This window comes from Vipera ursinii (assembly GCF_947247035.1).
Source record: "Vipera ursinii genome assembly, chromosome: 12".
NCBI classification, from domain to species: Eukaryota; Metazoa; Chordata; class Lepidosauria; order Squamata; family Viperidae; genus Vipera; species Vipera ursinii.
Window position 1 is genome coordinate 4,127,719 of NC_139525.1, and position 17,280 is coordinate 4,144,998.

Here is a 17,280-nt window from a genome sequence, read left to right on the forward strand (position 1 = left end):
GCGGCCGGAGGATCCGGCACGATGGGACGCGGCTCGGCTGCGACGGCGGGGACGACGACGGCGGCGGCGGCCCCGACACCACCCGTGGCGACGGCCGCGACCCTCCGCCGCAGGAGGAACCCCGACGGGCGCCGCCCGCAGCTCCGCACTCGCCGGGTCCAGCCGCCCCGCCAGAGCTGCCGGGCCGGGCGAGGCGGAGGCGGCGGCGCGGCGGAGCCGGCCCCTCCCGGCCCGTCCTCGGCGGCGATGCTGCAGCGCTTGCCGGCGCTGCGCGAGCTGGTGGAGCGGCTGAAGCGGCGGCTCGGGGCCGGGGCGGCGGGCTCGGGGCGCGGCCCGTGGGGCGGCCTGGGCTGCGGCCAGTGCGGGGGCTTCCTCTGCGAGCCCGTCTCGCTGCTGTGCGGCCACACCTTCTGCAAGGAGTGCGTGGAGCGGCGGCGGAACTCGGCGCGGCAGCTGCTGCTGCTGCCTCGGCGGCGGCGGCGGCGACGACGGGGCGGGGGAGAAGCCGGGGCGGCGTCCGGCGGCGTCTGCAGCCTCTGCCCGGGCGCCGAGAGCGCGCAGTCCCGGCTGCGGGTCAACGTCATCCTGAGCCACCTGTTGGCCAAGGGCTTCCCCGAGCAGGTGCAGGCGGCGCGGCTCCGCCACGAAGGGAACCTGCTTTGCAAGGAGGGGCAGCTCCGGGCGGCGCTGGAGAAGTACGACCGAGCCCTCCGCTTGGGTGAGGAGTCGCGCCGGACGGGACGGGGCGCGGGCAGAGGGGCGTTCATACGGGACGCTTGGGAGGGGAGGGTTTGGAGACTGGGGGGGACCAGCCGAGGGGGTTGGTAGGGGGGGTCTTCAATACACCCGGGTAAACTTGTCCCCTGTTCTTGAGGCGGAGCGCGCGGGGAGAAGGCCGTTCACACGTGCCGCGGGTCGCCCTCCAGGCGCCTGGGAGGGGAGGAGTGGGGACGTTTGGAGCGAGTGGGAAATGCTCTCCTATGTGGTTGAGTAGCCGAGGGGCTGTGTGTGGGTGGGTGGGTGGGGGAGCCTTCGGTACACGAGGGTCAACCTGTCCCCTGTTCTTTACTCGCCACGCGGGACGTGGAGAGAGGGGCTTTCACACGTGAAGCGTCTCGCCCTCGAGGCGCCTGGTAAGCGGCAGTGGAGGGGAGCGCGCTGACTCGAAAGCGGAGAGAGGGAGAGAGTTCGGAGCGGGTGGAAACGCGTTCCTAGGTGGGTGAATGAATGAGTGGGTGGGAGGAGGGGAAGCCTTCAATACACCCGGGTAAACTTCTTCCCCGTTCTTTACCCGGCGACTTTCCTCCTTCTTTGAAGACGGGGAGTTGGAGGGACCTTGGAGGTCTTCTAGTCCAACCCCGCTGTTCAGGCAAGAAACCCTACCTGTCATTTCAGACAAAGGGTTGTTCAATCTCCCATTAAAAACTTCCAGTGTTGGAGCATTCACAGCTTCTGGATGCAAGTTGTTTGGTCTCGCCTGGGGAGAAAAGGGGCTACGGCAATTTTTAAAGCTGCCCCTGGGTTGTTTGCCTTTTTTTTGCCCTTTGCCGGCAGGCAGAAATTCAACAGGTGAAGGGGGGGGGGCTTCCGACATCAACAGCTGTAGGTCTTTGAACCGTTTTTTTGTTTGGGGTTTTTACATCGTGGGATCCGCCTGCTTTGTTCGAGCAGTTTTTCGGAGCTGTGATAGGTTGCTGCTTCCTCTTTTGGTAACTTTTGTAAACTTTCATTTTTCTAAGAATCAGGGGAGGGAAATGTTCTTTAAGAAAACAGACAGGAAGGCAACGTTGTGTCTCTTGATTGGCGCCACTCTGACCCATAACTAAGGCATCCCTGCCCTAATTTCTGGAGAAAAAAAAAGGAAAAAAGTTGGCAAGCTTCCACGTAATTATTAAGCTACTCCAATCTTTCCTTTCTCCCCTTTCTTCCTTTTCTCCTCTTTCCTTGCCTTTCTTTTTTCCTTCCTTTCTTCCAGATTCAGTTTGGTGTGTGTTCTTTTGTGTGTCTTATCTTGCTCTGTGACTTGCTTTTCTTTTCTTTTTTTAAAATTGCCAGGACCTTATACTGCCTGCATTCTGTAGGGAAGTGGCTTTACCTTCCAACAACCGCTCTACTCCATATCAACTCTTGCCTGCATTGGCACCCATGATTGTGGCTTACTCTGTTAGCCCAACATTTTGAGTCTGCATGACTCGGGAAGTAACATAGTTAAGCTGGGTCACACGACAGGCCTGGTTGAAACAGAGTGAGTAGCTCGGTAAAAGCGTGAAGGTATTAACTTCTGGAGAAGTTTTCTCCTAACCTTAAGCGGGTAATTTCTGCTACTCCTAGCAAGCGTAAAGGCTAAAAGTTATTTATTGTGCATGGATGGCAGTGTTCGTTCCCAAGAAAACAGGCCAACAAACCCAACTAGTATCTACCCAGAAGTTTGATTAGCTATCAAGACCTCAGGGTCTTACTTGGTCCTTCCAGAAACCCACTTACCCAAATCCTTCCTCCTGTTTACCCAGCTTTGATCTATGGCTATTTATTGAGGTTAACAAGCATCCCTCAAATATCTCTTGACTTATATCTTCCTGGTACGTATTTCTGCCTTGGACCCAGTACTGCAAGGTATTAACCAAAAGGATGTTACTAACAGAATAACAGAGTTGGAAGGGACCTCGGAGGTCTTCTAGCAGTACAACCGGACGATTCTTTGCGTAAAGTAAACCATAGCTCAAATTAGCCAGTTGTTTCTAGGAAGCCTCTGTTCGAGGCTTAAGATTTGAACAAATGCAGTATTTTTTATTATTATTATTATTTTAATTCCATTTATATCCCGCCCTTCTCCGAAGACTCAGGGTGGCTTATAAGCTTAGCAGTAGCCTTCATTCTATGTATATGCCTGCTTATTAGGGCTTTCACACACACCCCAAGCGGCATTATTACAAAGTCAGCTTAATTGCCCCCAACAATCTGGGTCCTATATGCCATCCAAAACTTCCTTCAGTGCCAGAAAAACAGTTAACCGGATCACGGTCCACTTCGAATACCCGAATGCAGACAGGGCTATGCTTCCAAATGTGGGGAAAAGAGATGCCTTTCCAAGTTTTTGTTGAGATTTCCGGGGCTGGATTTTTGTAGGAAAGCCTCTTCTGAAGAACGGAGATTGTAGCTCGTTTCTCAGGCTTGCGCTGACCTTTGGAATGGAGCACCAGAGAAACGCCAGCCATTCTGAGCTCAAATGGAATGACCTTCTCTCTTCCTGATAAGCCGAGATTCCGGAGTAACGTAGGCGTGAGCAATGAATGCATCATTTGGTAGCGTCAGGCACCAGCAGGAGGAGGATGTTGCTAATTGCCCACATCTGTGAAATGGGTTTCTTTGCAGAGATGGGTGGCAATCCGCTCTCTTTTAATCAGAACCCAAAATAGGTCAGGAGAACAGTTGGTTGCATAAGCTAGCTTGGACCGAGTGTCCTCTTCTCCCCCCCCCCACCTTTAACAGTTGTATAACTAGGGATGGGGGAAGAAGAGAAAGCCGCGGTGAGACCTCAAAAATCATCAGCGGGTCACTCTGCCCCATGTCCTACAAGCTATTGTTGACTTATTCCCCCAAGGTCTTTGGCTGTTTCTTCTCAAATTGGGCAAATTTTCAGGAGCAGAGAATTCTTTAACCTGCCCCCACTCATGCTTTCGATTGCCTGCAATCTGGGTTTATTATTGGGGGGGGTCCTTGGTGTTCTCTGAGCTTGCTGGTGTTCTTACAGATGTTTTATTATACCAATCTCTTACCCCTCACCCCCCCCCCAAAGAAAACTACTCCAAACAGATTTGGGTAGACCCAAGCATCTACCCAAAAGAAAATAAACCAAGCTCAAAAAAAAAGCACCCAGGACTGCCCGATTTCAACCCTGCCCTGCAAATACTCTCCTTTCCTGAGTTTTATTATCTCTTGACGAATGGAATAAAATGAAGGCTTTTAAGTTGGGTGATGCCCGATTGTGGCGTTTCAATGCTGTTTCTGCCTCCAGGCATTTGGAAATTCTTCCTATAAACCATCACCGGGACCATTTCTCCTTGCAAAACGGCCACCCAGGCGTCCCATATAGACTTTAGCGAGTGAGCTATTTCATACAACCCAGAATTGTAGCTAGTGGGAACGTCCTCCTGCAGGGAAAAAAAAACGAAACCAAACCCAGGGACAAATCTTACAGTACCCTTAAAAGAGAGTGAGTGGAGCTGTCAAAAACTGCATTGCTGTCTTTTTAGTCCACCTTCTCCAGCCAGGAATTGACCCGCAATGGAAACCACAGGGGCAATTGACTTTGAGGTGGGGGAGGGTGTGTCTCAGCGCAGCTTTTAAAACTGCCCTTTCCATCCTGGGATTCCTCGCTTGTGACCAAAGCTTTCTGGCTTTGAGCATCCACCATCAACTCGGCTTTCCTGCGGCAATCTAAAATGGCTACCCTTGCAGAAACGGTCAGAAATGACCTTCGCCGCCGCTTGGGTTTTCAACCTCAGCCAGGACCCCCCTCCAGCCGAGTTGGGTTTTAGTGGTAGCAGGAAAGTTGTAAAAAAAAACTTCCTTGGGGAAGCCTGGTTTTTAAAACAGGGCACTTTCCAGGGGCACCAACCTGAATTCCCCTGGCACTTTGTAAGCGACCAAAAATTCAGGCAGTGTGAAAATTCGGACAGTGTCTTCTTCTTGGGGTTTTGCAGTGTGAAACTTCTCTTAGGTGTTACACACAAAGAGTTTTACGATGTTTTCTCTCCCTCTTTCTCTGGCGTAGCAGTTGCAATATTGCTTTCTTCTTCTGTCTTGTCTCTCTGTCTCTTCCCCCACCCCCCACCCCTGCGCCCTTTCTGGCTTCCGGAATTGTTATGGCGCTGTTTTACTTTGGCATTTCACACATTTATGCAACCCTCAAAGTGCTTATATAAGAGAAATGGGATGGCTGAGGACAGCAGTCCCTAAGAGAAACACAGGGTGGAGTGGAGAGAGAGAGAGAGAGAATAAAGCCAGCAAGCACTCCGCGGTTAATTTTAAACTTTTTTAAATCTTAAATCTGAAAAGGAAATATTCCCTAGAAGCAAACAAAACGTAGAAACAGCTCTGAGCCGGAGCAAATAAGAGCCGTAGGGTTATCAAGCTATTAAGTTGATGTTTCCTCTGTTTACAGCTCCTACTGATCATTTGCTGTATCGCAACCGGTCGCAAATCAATTCCACTTTGAAATGTTACGAGGAGGCCTTACGAGATGCCAAAATGGCCTGCGAGCTCCAGCCTTATTGGGTGAAAGTGAGTTTAAACTCCACAAAGTTATCTCGTATTGTTGTCTCTCAATATATCTCTCTTTCTCTCTCTCTTTCTTTTTCTCTTTCTCTCTTTCTCTAGTGCATGTAAACCCTACAAGCTCTGTTTGTTCTTTGGCAATTGCTTAAATGAAATGCCAGGATGTTTCAAAGGCTGGTAGGTGGTGAATGTCACCGCTGGAAACAAACAGTGGGTATACTTGGCTTCCAGCGGTGAATTTAACTGTAAAGTTAGGGGATAGTTGTATATGTATTTTTCCACCAGCTTATGTGATAGTCCTGCCTTGCAAAGCAAAAGACTGGAAATCTGCTAATTGCTGCAGTTGTAAACCAACTCTGGCTTCCCCCATTGACTGTCGGAAGCTGGCCCGAAAGTTTGCAAATGATATCCACATGATTCCGGGATGTTGCAACTGTCCTAAATGCTTGCTAGTTGCCATGCATCCTAATTTTGACCACCTGACTCTGGGGACGCTCAAACAGTCGTTCAGTGTAAGAATCGGCCATAAGTCACTTTTTTTTCAGGGCTGTTTGAATGGTCACTAAACAAATCGTCGTAAGGTGAGGACTACCTGTAATGCCGGCCTAATGAGCACACAACGCGGGGGGGAGGGGGCAAGGGGGCTGCAGCAGTGTGACCCGTTTGCTTGGGGAGCTGCAACAAGAGCCAGCAAACTTTTTAGCCTGATGCTTCGAATCAATTCTGCCTTTTACAAAATTGCTTTTCCAGCCGGCTGCCTTGAAGGCCTGATAAAGTAGAAGCAGCATACTGAAATAACAGAGAACGAAGCAATGCCGACGCCCAGCGGTATACAGAGGGCCCAAAGCTGAGCCCCAAATTTCTGTCGCTAAGTGAGATGGTTGTTAAACAGGTTTTGCCTCATTTTACGACCTTTCTCACCCTGGCAGTTAAGAGAATCCCTGCAGCTGTTCAGTTAGTAAACTGGTTGTGAAGGGAATCCGCCTTCCCTGTTGACTTCGCTCGTCAGAAGTTCTCGAAAGGGGATCACCTGACCCCCCCCCCAGGACGTTGCGACCGTCATAAACACGAGTCAGTTGCCAAGCGTCTGAATTTTGGGGATGCTGCAACGGTCGTAAGCGTGGGGGGGGGGAACCGTCCTAAGTTGCTTTTTTTTTCCCCCCAATGCTGTTGTAACTTTGAACGGTCACTAAGTGGGCTGTTGTAAGCCGAGGACTTTCGGGACCTCCTCGAAACGCTTTTCACGGCCAGCGATGCCCGTTTTGCTTTCGCCACCGATGGCCAAGGTGGGGGCGTCGCTCCCTTTGCTCCGTCTTTCAGGGCCACGTGCGAAAGGGACACGCTCTGAGTCTGCTGGGGAAGACGGACGAAGCTTTCCGCGAGTTTCTGTTGTGCCTCGTTTTGGAGGGCAAGAACGAGAAGGCCAAATCCGAGGCCCCGAAGGTAAGAGGCCGTGACGTCGTCTTTTTTAGCTCGCATGCAATCCAGCTTGATCTCCTGGTTAAAAAAAACAAGGAAGAAAAAAAGAAGCAGAAGGCCTCTCTATCAGTTTATGAAATTGCACTGGGGGGAGAAAAAAACCTGATTGGCACCTGCTTAATACTTTTTGTAAGGTTTTTGGAGACCGGGAACTGGTGTATAAACGGTCCTGCATAACGAGAACAGAATGATACGATACAGGTAGTCCTCGACGTCAGACTCGTTCGTTTAGAGACCGTTCAAAGTTAGGACAGCACTGGAAAAACCTGGCTTATTGCCGTTTTGCACTGGGAACGACCTTCGCAAGCATCCCCAGGGTCACATGATCAAAATTCTGACGCTTGGCAACTGGCATGTACTTTGAACAGTTGCAGAGTCCCGGAGATTCAGCTGATCCCCTTTTGCGACCCTCAAGCAAAGTCCACGGGGAAGCCAGATTCACTCAGCGGCCGTGTGACTAACTTCATCACTGCAGTGTTTCACTTAACGGTGGCAAGAAAGGTCATAAAATGGGGCAGAACTCACTTAACCCTGTCTCTCTCTGTGTCTCTCTCTTTCCCTGCCTCTCCCTTTCTCCTTCCCTCCCTCCCTCCCTCTCTCCCTCCCCCCCTTCTCTCACCACCTTGACTGACTTATAAAAATAACAAAGGTGAGAAACAAATCTGGACCTCTTTCCAACAATCTCCAGGTTTTGTAACGAGATTCCGCTGAAACTAAAGGTCCTTTTGAGGGGGCTGAAGGAAAAAGGGGGAGATATGTTATCAGCAAGAGAGCATTAGGTGTGCCAAGTGTGAAGCCGCAACTGCGCAAAGCCACAACAGCGCAGTGACTTGGAGACAGACAGTAACGCGTCTCCTTGGACTGATCAGATACGATGCCGCAGAATTCGGGTTTTGCTCTCTCGCCCTGAGATAACGGATAAGGATTGAAAATGAAGTTAGGCTTTTTTTAAAAAAAAAAAAAGGACAGGGAATTAGGGTGCGCTCTTCAGCTGCTGAGCATGGACAGGGATCTTCTTTGGTTTACAGGCTTTCCAGACCGTATAACTGGGAGACCCCAGACCCTATTTAAGGCATTGTGCCGAGCTATTGCGATGCCAGCCTCTTTGAGGTTCCTCTTCTTTTCCACTAAAAAAAAACCTAACCTATTTTGTACAGTAATGACAATTTGCTGGACTGGCAAAAAAAACAACACCCATTTTAGGAGCGCTTTTCTGAGGTCAGTGTTTTCCAGCTTCTGTGTTACGAAGAAGCTTGGAATTTGGATTTTATAAAAGCAGGAGGCAAAGAACCTATGATTTTCATACCTTTGTAATCATCTGTTACCTCTGCCTGTCAGGCACTGATGTATTGGAAGGCCAAAACATACAATCACGCTTGATACCAGAGCATTAAATTTGGGGCTGGTTTGGTGTGTCGGTTGGCCAAGAAAACATTTGGTTTGGAGGTCCCGTCCTGACCTTGAAAACAACCCCTGGCATTGAGTCACAAGCTGTGGCTTGGCTTAACCTACGCTGCAGGATGCTGTGAGATCAAAGCACGCTGACCTCACAAACACTGGCCTGCATGTGCAAATAGATGGTATTTTAAAAAGAGTCAACGTCTGATCAGATTGCAGCTAGTCCTTGTTAACGACTGCTTGCTTAGTGGCCGTTCTAAATTGCACCAGTCCCCCGTAAGGGAACTTGTAACCTGGTTTTGAAGTTCCAGCACCAGTGCTTTTAACAGAGTCAACATCTAATTAAATTACAGATAGTCCTCAATGCACCACCGCTTGCTTAGGGACCATTCTAAATTAACGACAGATCCCCGAAATTGGACTTGCAACCTGGTTTTGAAGTTCTAATATTGGTGCAACACACACACACACACGCCCCATGTGGTCACATGACTGCATTTTGGTGCTTGGCAACCAGCCAGCATTTATGGCTGTTTGCAGCACCCCACAGTTACATGACCGTGGTTTAGGACGGCTTCGCCAGAAACTAGTGTTTAGCTCTGATTTCCGGCAAAAAAACAAAACAACGAAACAAAACAGTCCACAGCGAACTATGAGTTTGCTTAATGACCGCTGCAAAATTGGCCAAAGGAAAACAGCTCCCTTTGTCCAACACTGAAACGCAGCTAGTTTTGGTTCAGTAAACTCAGATAAACTCAGGTTGGCCAGGTGGGACGAGAGGCCATCGTGGTCTCTGCTGGTGGCACCTGGAGCACAGAGGTTGCCCAGAGAAAGTCTCAAAAGAGACCACGGATGACGCCTTGTCTTCGGTGCAGGTGAATAAGGACCAGGAAAAGCACTGCGAAGACCCGAACATAACCACCTGTGACAACTCAGGAAACCCCCTCCCCAGCCAGGAAGGAAGCCTAGAGGAGACCGGAGAAATGGTCTCACCCACGGAGACCGACGCTGGGAAGAAGAGACCCCAGAAGCAAAAGCGCCAGGCTGAAGTGGCTGCGGGTTCGGATCTGCCTGCCAAAATGGCCAAAATGGGTAAGCTGTGTTAACAAGCAACCACACTCGGCAGTGGTCAGATCCACCAGGTAAAACCAGACTCTGGAAACTCTCACCGTCATCCAGAGCCTGCTTGTTGTTTTCCAAAAAGCAGCTGGACTTTTCTTGGGTTCTTGTTTTTGTTTTTCCTGGAAAAGTTTTCGCTTCTCATCCAGGGTGATGAACAGAAGTTTAATGAATTTAATGTTAAATTTGCGAGATTACAGCTGTTGCCCTGAAGTACCAAATGTGTGGTTAGAATGGCTGCATGTCTGCAGTTTGGATGCCTCAAGAGAAAAGGAAATTTGCACAATTTTGTTTCCTAATGATCAGACCGTGGTGTCCCTCTCTCTCTCTCTCTCTGTGTGTGTGTGTGTGTGTGTGTGTGTGTGTCTGTCTGTCTCCTTTGCTTCTTTCTGGTAGATCAAAGTGATGAGCAAGAATCCAGTTCTGAAAATTGCATTGCCTTTGATTATGTGGATCCAGCTGATATGGAATGTTCCCTGTGCATGAGGTATTTGATGGGGGGGAGGGTGTTCCCCACCCCCCTATGGACAGCCCAGCTCAGAAGCAGTAGTCCAATTCTAAGAGATACTACACCCAAGAGTTGTAGTTGCATAGTCTGTTTTGTGCAATGAATAACAGGGTTGGAGGGAACCTTGGAGGTCTTCTAGTCCATGGAAGCCACTGTGACATCTTCCGATTTCTTCTCTCCCAGGCTCTTCTATGAACCTGTCACCACCCCCTGTGGGCACACCTTTTGCCTAAGATGCCTTGAGCGATGCCTGGATCATAACCCTGAGTGCCCCTTGTGCAAAGAAGACCTCTTGGAGGTAAATTAACAGGGCTTAGGCCTTAGGGTGACAAGCGTTAGCCTGGCCAAATGAAGAAAGATGGAACCACAAAAAAAGGGGGGGGTCTTCTCAGTGGTGGCTCCCGCTTTATCGGCCCTCCCGAGGAACGGTTGACCCCCGTTGTTTTTCTGAAAGGTTTCTTTTCTCGCCCAGTGCCTGGCCATGAAGAAACTTTGCAAGACGGTGTTGATGGAGGAATTAATCGCCAAGTATCTTCCGGCAGAACTTGCCGAAAGAAAAAAGCTTTATGAGGAAGAGATGGCTGAATTTTCCAAGTAGGTCACCCCCGTCTTCCACATCCTGTAATCATTCGAGAAATTATTTTGCAGCCCAGCTTGAGTTGACATCGTTTTGACTGCAGGACTAGGTTAAAAATAGTTTGGGTAATAAAAGGTGTTTTGAATTATTCCTACTTTCGATAGTCCGCTTTGCGCTAGGGAGTTGCCTGTTGAGGGTATGTTCTGATATCTGAAGTTCTTAAAATGGTGTTTCTATTAGTGACTTTCAGAAGTGTGAACTTCAGCTGCCAAAACTGATTCAAGTTATTTTCCAAGGAATAGGTTGGGTGTTGTTGTTTACATAGAGTAGGGTCCATGGACCCCTTGAGACTCGATGGGCAAAATTTAGAGAATCTGTAATTTCGGGTGGAAAAAAACAGTACAACTTTACTTTCACCATTTTATGTTATGCATTTAGTTCGGGGTTGTTGTTGTTTTTTTGTGTGTTTTTTTTTTTGAAAAGAGGTTTGGGGACTTCACCAGATTCTCCACGATAACAAAAATTTAATTTAATTTTAATTTTATATTGTATTGTTTTTAAATTTTGCCTTGTAAACCGCCCTGAGTCCTTTGGGAGTAGGGCGGTATATAAACCAAATAAATAAATAAATAAATAAATAAATAAATAAATAAATAAATAAATAATCTAGAGCAGTATTTCCCAACCTTGGCAGTTTTAAGATGTCAGGAATTCAATTCCCAGCTGGCTGGGGAATTCTGGGAGTTGAAATCCAGACATCTTAAAATTGCCAAGGTTGGGATACACTGAGCTAGAAGGAAACATATTACTTATGCAAACCCTACTTATGCAAGAGTTTTACAAAACTACAAATGCACAAGTATTTTATCATTTACGAGTTACCTTCTGGTTGTTTTTTTTAAAAAAAAATAAGTGTACTTGTTTAATATAAAATTTGTCACTGCAGTTTGAATAAGAACGTCCCCATATTTGTCTGCACGATGGCCTACCCCACCGTTCCTTGCCCTCTGCATATTTTTGAGCCCTGTTACCGACTGATGGTTCGGAGATGTATGGAGACGGGCACCCGTCAGTTTGGCATGTGCATTAGAGACACCGTCAAAGGGTAAGTAGCATACGATGAACATCAGAAGTCACACCGCGTGTTTCATGTTTAAGGGCCAGTTGCAGGCAGCCAGAGCCACTTAGGAATAACAAAAATCAGCAAGTTTGTCTGCAAACTGTGTCACAAAAATCTCCCTAGAGGACTTGCCTTCCTCGCTTGACTCCTCCTTCCAACCTAGCTTTCCCGACATCAAGCTTCAAAGAGAAGGAAATTGCATCCATACTTCCTGTAAACTAAGTGATACAGCCTTCAAAGTAAATTCAAATAGGGGGAAGGACTGGAAAACTACGGGCGAAATTACTGATGCCCCTCTCAAAAAAAAATTATTGGCATTTCTGGCAGATTTTATTGATTTATAACCCGCCTTTATTATTTTTACAAATAACTCAAGGTGGCAAACATATCCAACAGGATTTCCTCCTGCTATTTCTCTCTACGGCAGGGGTGTCAAAAGTCAATTTCATTGAGGGCCACATCAGCATTGCGGTTGCCCTCAAGGGGCTGGGTGGGCGTGGCCTACTGGGTGGGCGTGGCCAGCTCTACATCGTTGGCATCAAGGGTGCCTATGGGGGCCTGGGCAGGAGTGGGACAGATCTGAGGGTCTCTGGCAGAAGGAGGGTCTCTGGGCCAGGGCCAAGGCAGTGGGGGCCGTTCCCTCACTGTTTTTCCAGGATGGCTTTGGGGGCCACATGAAACCACTTCGCGGGCCGGATCCGGCCCCCGGGCCTTGTGTTTGACATGTCTGCTCTACGGCAACAACTCTTGAGGTGGTTTGGGGTGAGTGAAAATCACTGGCCCCAAGTCGCCCATCTGGCTTCATCGCTAATGTGCGACTAGAACTCACCGTCTCCTGGTGATTGGCCCAAATTCACCCAGCTGCGTCTCATGGCTAAGGAGGGACTAGAATTCATGGTCTCCTGGTGATTGGCCCTAAGTTGTCCAGCTGAGGAGAGACTAGAATTCACGGTCTCCTGGTGATTGGTCCAAAGTCACCCAGCTGCCTTTCATGGCTAAGGAGGGACTAGAACTCACCGTCTCCTGGTGATTGGCCCAAAGTCACCCAGCCGCCTTTCATGGCTAAGGCAGAACTGGAACTCACCATCTCTTGGTTTCTCCAGGTAGAGATTTCATTATTTAATCTTTCTTCCTCCTCCTCCTCCTCCTTGCATATGGTCATCCATCTCCTAGCCATAGATGATTGAAGAGCTCACACCTAACTTAGCCACGTGTCACCTTTGTTTAGACAGCCCTTGAAGCCCAGAACAAGATGCCTGGCTTAACACGAGCTACAGATCCTGGATTCATCCTGTTTTCTTTGCTTCCGTCATTCTGGGAAACAGGTTTGCAGATTACGGCTGCATCCTAGAGATAAGGAACGTGGAGGTCTTCAAGGATGGGCGGTCCGTGGTGGACAGCATAGGCAAGAGGCGGTTTAAGGTGATACAGCACAGCAAGTGTGATGGCTACAACACGGCGGACATTGAATACATTGAGGACAGGAAGGTGGGTCCCAGCTGCAAAGGCGAAAGGGGGTTGGCTCACCTGGGTAACGTAGCTTTAAGAGGCACTCAAAGGTGTACACTCCCCCACACACACACACGCACACACTCCCCGAAGGCTTTTCTAGGGTTTTGCCAAAACAGGTAGTCCTCGTCTTACAGCCACAATTGAGCGACCAAAATTTCTGTGGTGAAGTGAGACGTTGGCTAAGCACGTTTTGCTCCATTTTGCGGCCTTTCTTGCCACTGTTAAGTGAATTACGGCAGTGGGTAAGTCAGGAACCTGGTTGTTAAGTGAATCTGGCTTCCCCCCTTTGACTTTGCTCCTCAGAAAGTCGTAAAAGGGGGGAACACACGATGTTGGGAAACAACAGCGGTTACAAATGTGAACCAGTTTGCCAAGCATCTGAATTTTGATCATGCGACCGTGGGGATGCAGCAAAGGCCGTAACTGTGGGAAAAACGGTCATGCCACATTTTCAACACCGTTGTAATTTTGAACGGTCACTAAATGAACTGTTGTAAGTCGAGGACTATGTATTTTTGAGGGGAGATTGGATGTTTTGTATGTTTGAGCCTTCAGTCCCCTAATCATCTTTGTTGCTCTTCCCTGCACCTCCCTGAAAAAAGTTTCTCTCTTCCTTTTCCTGTGTGTCCAGGTTCAGCCTAAACTCTTGCTGTGTTCTGTGCCCATATTAGGTCCACGGAGAGGCCTCTGAACACCTGGCTGTCCTCCACAGCGCCGTGTATGATCAGGCCCGCACCTGGTTCAACACTCTGAAATCTTCACTCAAGATTCGTATCATCCATCATTTCGGCCCAATGCCTGTTAAAGAACCAGACCCACAGGTACCAGCAAGCACGGGAAGGCATGACCCTTAACTCTGCACACCTCCATCCTAAACTGAGAAGAGGACTCAGTTTAAGTTGCAAAGCCACCTTCCTCCAGATATCCTTGTTTGCTTGTTTTTCTTAAATCATGGTTTAGTTTCATTTACTGATTACGCCAGTGGCCACAGCAAATAGAAGAAGAAAGAACAATATAGTGTTTTGGGATATAAAAAATACTCAATGAAATAATCAGCTAAGTCCATCCCCTTGGCAGTTGACCCAAATTTGATCTCATTCGTATTTTTTTTAATCAGTTTATCAAAATATAAAATACAGAAAGGCATTCAAGGTGGGCTAGATTTCAATCTCTTGTGGGCACACAGGGACGCATGACTGATGACGCATTTGACCCCTCCCTCCAGCTCAGCCTGGCCATCTCCCACAGATTTGTTGCAGATGTGCCTTTTCATTGCAGGTGAACCCCGATGGCCCAGCTTGGTGCTGGTGGATACTGGCCGTCCTTCCTCTGGAGAACAAAGCTCAACTTCCTTTCCTAGCGATGACATCCTTGAAAGCTCGTCTAAAAGGCATCAGGAGCATTTTAACCTTCCTCTTCCTCACTCAGTCAAAGTGACTGGGGTGAATTCCCTTGCATCCGAGGCCTTCTCTCTCTCTCACACGCACACACACAAACAAACACGTGCTACTTCCAATTGTTGGCTAATTGTTGTGCCGAAGGCAAACAAACTTTACTACGGAGGGCCTTAAATTCTCAGGACTTGAAGTTTTCCCCCACCTCTTGAATGAAAAAAAAAGGAAGGTCCTCTCTCTAAGCTGCAATAATCATTCAGCTGGTCCCAGCTTGGCTCTGCAAAGCAGAAACCGTGCTATAAATGTTCCATAGGAGACCTCAGAAGGGCAATTCCAAGCAAGGTTTACGTGGAAATCCCAGGGTGTGCTATGGGTCTCCTCTTCCAGCAAACAATTTTTTATTTTTATCTTTGGAGTTCCTTTCTCAGCGGCTGCCTTTAAATCAAAGTTCCTATGTTCATATAGGCGCCTGTCTATATATTATATTAGAATTGGACAAGCAGACGTGAGTTCATTTGTCCCAGCGTCCCTTAAGTCAAGGATTATTATTTAATTTAATCTTTATTTAGAACTGTTGCATTAAAATAAATCCAGTTAATGTGAAGCTAAACTATTCACAAATCAGGAAAAATCTAGTAGCCCCTTCTCCAGCTTAATACAGCGAATTAAAAAGGGACGAGCTTTTCCAAAGCAGATATATTTTAATAAAAAGTGCTGGTCTTGAGGGGAAAAAAGTGGTGGGGGGGGGCACCAGATTCTTCTTGACTTTATTTTGTTACCATATAGACTAAGCTGGCTGTCTTCTACAATGTCTGAATTATTTAACAGCAGCAGTGGCTTGCTGAAACCTTCTGAAAGGATTCGGGAATAACTATATAATTTTGGTCACAGATCTTTCTGCCTGGATTTTGGTTTTGCAGGGGTATTTTTTCCAGTTGTAAGTGCAAGAGGCTATGTGTGTTTACTCCAAAGTAAATCCCATTGCATTTAATGCTTATTCCTGAGTGCTTTTAGAATTGTGAACTGTGTGTGTGTGTGTGTGTGTGTGTGAGAGAGAGAGAGAGAGAGAGAGAGAGAGTTTGAAGACACGTTGGACCATCAAAAGCTACTTATGGCCCAGTTTTGAAGTTAGGACCACCGCAATACCCCCACACGTATTCGCCTTTATAAACGACCACAGGGATACTAAAGTGCCTCTCTCGCATTCCCACCAGGCCCTTGCCAGCTTTGGTTTAATTCAGCTTGCCAATGTTGCCTTCTTCATATAAAACCAACATGAGCCTTATTTTGGTCCAAGGGCAACTTCCACTGAGATTCTTCCCTCTCCCTTTGGGAAAATAAACAACAAAACCCAAAGCAGATTATAAATATTAACAGGATGTCTTTTTTGCAATTGAGCACCAGTTATTAGCAAACGAGATTGTGCCTGAGCTTATTTTATTTTTTGCTGGAGTTGTAGATGTGTTAAAGGAGGGGCATGAGGTCGGGGTGTTTGTGTGTGTGTGTGTGTGTGTGTGTGTGTGTGTGTGTGTATTTCTGAGGGCAGTTTGTGGAGTCCTTGATGCATCCTCGTGTCCTTTTTAATCTCTTTATCAAAATATGGGGAGATCCATTTGAGGGCACTTTTGAAAACTCAAAGTAAGGAGTCCCAGCACTTTGCAAGCTTTCAACTGCCCCTCCCCATCATACATAGATAGATAGATAGATAGATAGATAGATAGATAGATAGATAGATAGATAGATAGATAGATAGTTTGGTGGGTGAGGAAATGCGGTGAGCCCTCTCCTGGGGCCTGTCACACTTCCTCAACTAGCTTTTAAATAGATTTAAGTATTTAATCTATTTAAATATATTAAAAACATTCAAGGCTATATTGATGCTGTATTGCCACAAAAAAAACCATTTTTGGTGACGAATGGGAATCTCCCCACACTCTGGTCAACCAAGTCGATTGTTTGGGTTTGATTCTCCGAAAATTAAAATACAAACTTAAGGATGGGCAAAAATAGCAATAAAAACTGCAATAAAAAATCAATTTGAAGAGAACTGTTTCCAAGAGGAAAAAAACTTCACTAGAGTACGCTAAGTCGCAAGGCCGCCTCAGAAAACACAAAGTAGGATTTCTGCTTTAATTCAGTGGTTTGGATTAGGGCCACAAGATACATTTGGCACCCATCCGGCAGGATTTCACTTGCACCGAATGGGAGATTGGGAAAGCCCTTTAAATCCTCTTCTGGCAGTTCTCTTTATGAAGTTTTCTCTGCCCTCTGCTGGTGAACCAAAAAAGAGGGAATAGAATAGAATAGAATAGAATAGAATAGAATAGAATAGAATAGAATAGAATAGAATAGAATAGAATAGAATAGAAAATATGGAATGGAATTGAATTGAATACAATAAAAAATATGAAATGGGACAGGACGGAATAGAATAGAATAGAATAGAAAATATGGAATAGAATTGAATAAAAAATATGAAATGGGACGGGACGGAATAGAATAGAATAGAATAGAATAGAATAGAGCTGGAAGGGACATTGGAGGTCTTCTAGTCCAGCCCCCTGCTCAAGCAGGAGAATCTATACCATCACAGACAGGTGACTGTCTAGCCTCTTCTTAAAAATCTCCAGTGATGGAGCGTCCATGATTTCTGGTGGCAAGCTGTTCCACTGGCTGATTGTCCTCACTGTCAGGAAGTTTCTCCTGAATTCCAGGTTGCTTCTGTCTCTGATCAGTTTCCAATCATTGTTTCTCGTCCTTCCTCTGGTGCTCTGGTGAACAACCTGGCCCCCTCTGCCTTGGGGCAGCCCCTCAAATACTGGATTACTGCTATCATGTCTCCCCTGTTTCTTCTTTTCTTTAGACTAGCCAAACCCAACTCTTGCAGCTGTTCTTC

At 47.3% G+C, this 17,280-nt stretch overlaps 1 protein-coding gene across 3 annotated transcripts in view; it reads left to right on the forward strand.

Annotated features, from left to right (window-relative positions):
• Positions 1-17,280, forward strand: part of LONRF3 (LON peptidase N-terminal domain and ring finger 3) — a 26,325-nt gene continuing 9,045 nt past the window's right edge. The window contains exons 1-11 of one of the 3 annotated variants that reach the window (XM_083371927.1): positions 1-718; positions 5,165-5,283; positions 6,598-6,720; positions 9,030-9,246; positions 9,670-9,760; positions 9,965-10,079; positions 10,254-10,375; positions 11,305-11,463; positions 12,804-12,966; positions 13,662-13,811; positions 14,269-14,380. In XM_083371927.1, the coding sequence (XP_083228053.1) occupies positions 22-718; positions 5,165-5,283; positions 6,598-6,720; positions 9,030-9,246; positions 9,670-9,760; positions 9,965-10,079; positions 10,254-10,375; positions 11,305-11,463; positions 12,804-12,966; positions 13,662-13,811; positions 14,269-14,380 (2,068 nt within the window). In that variant the 5' untranslated portion in view covers positions 1-21. Of the gene's footprint in view, positions 719-5,164; positions 5,284-6,597; positions 6,721-9,029; positions 9,247-9,669; positions 9,761-9,964; positions 10,080-10,253; positions 10,376-11,304; positions 11,464-12,803; positions 12,967-13,661; positions 13,812-14,268; positions 15,374-17,280 lie in introns of those variants that run through there. The other 2 variants (XM_083371926.1, XM_083371928.1) reach the window with 2 other exon arrangements.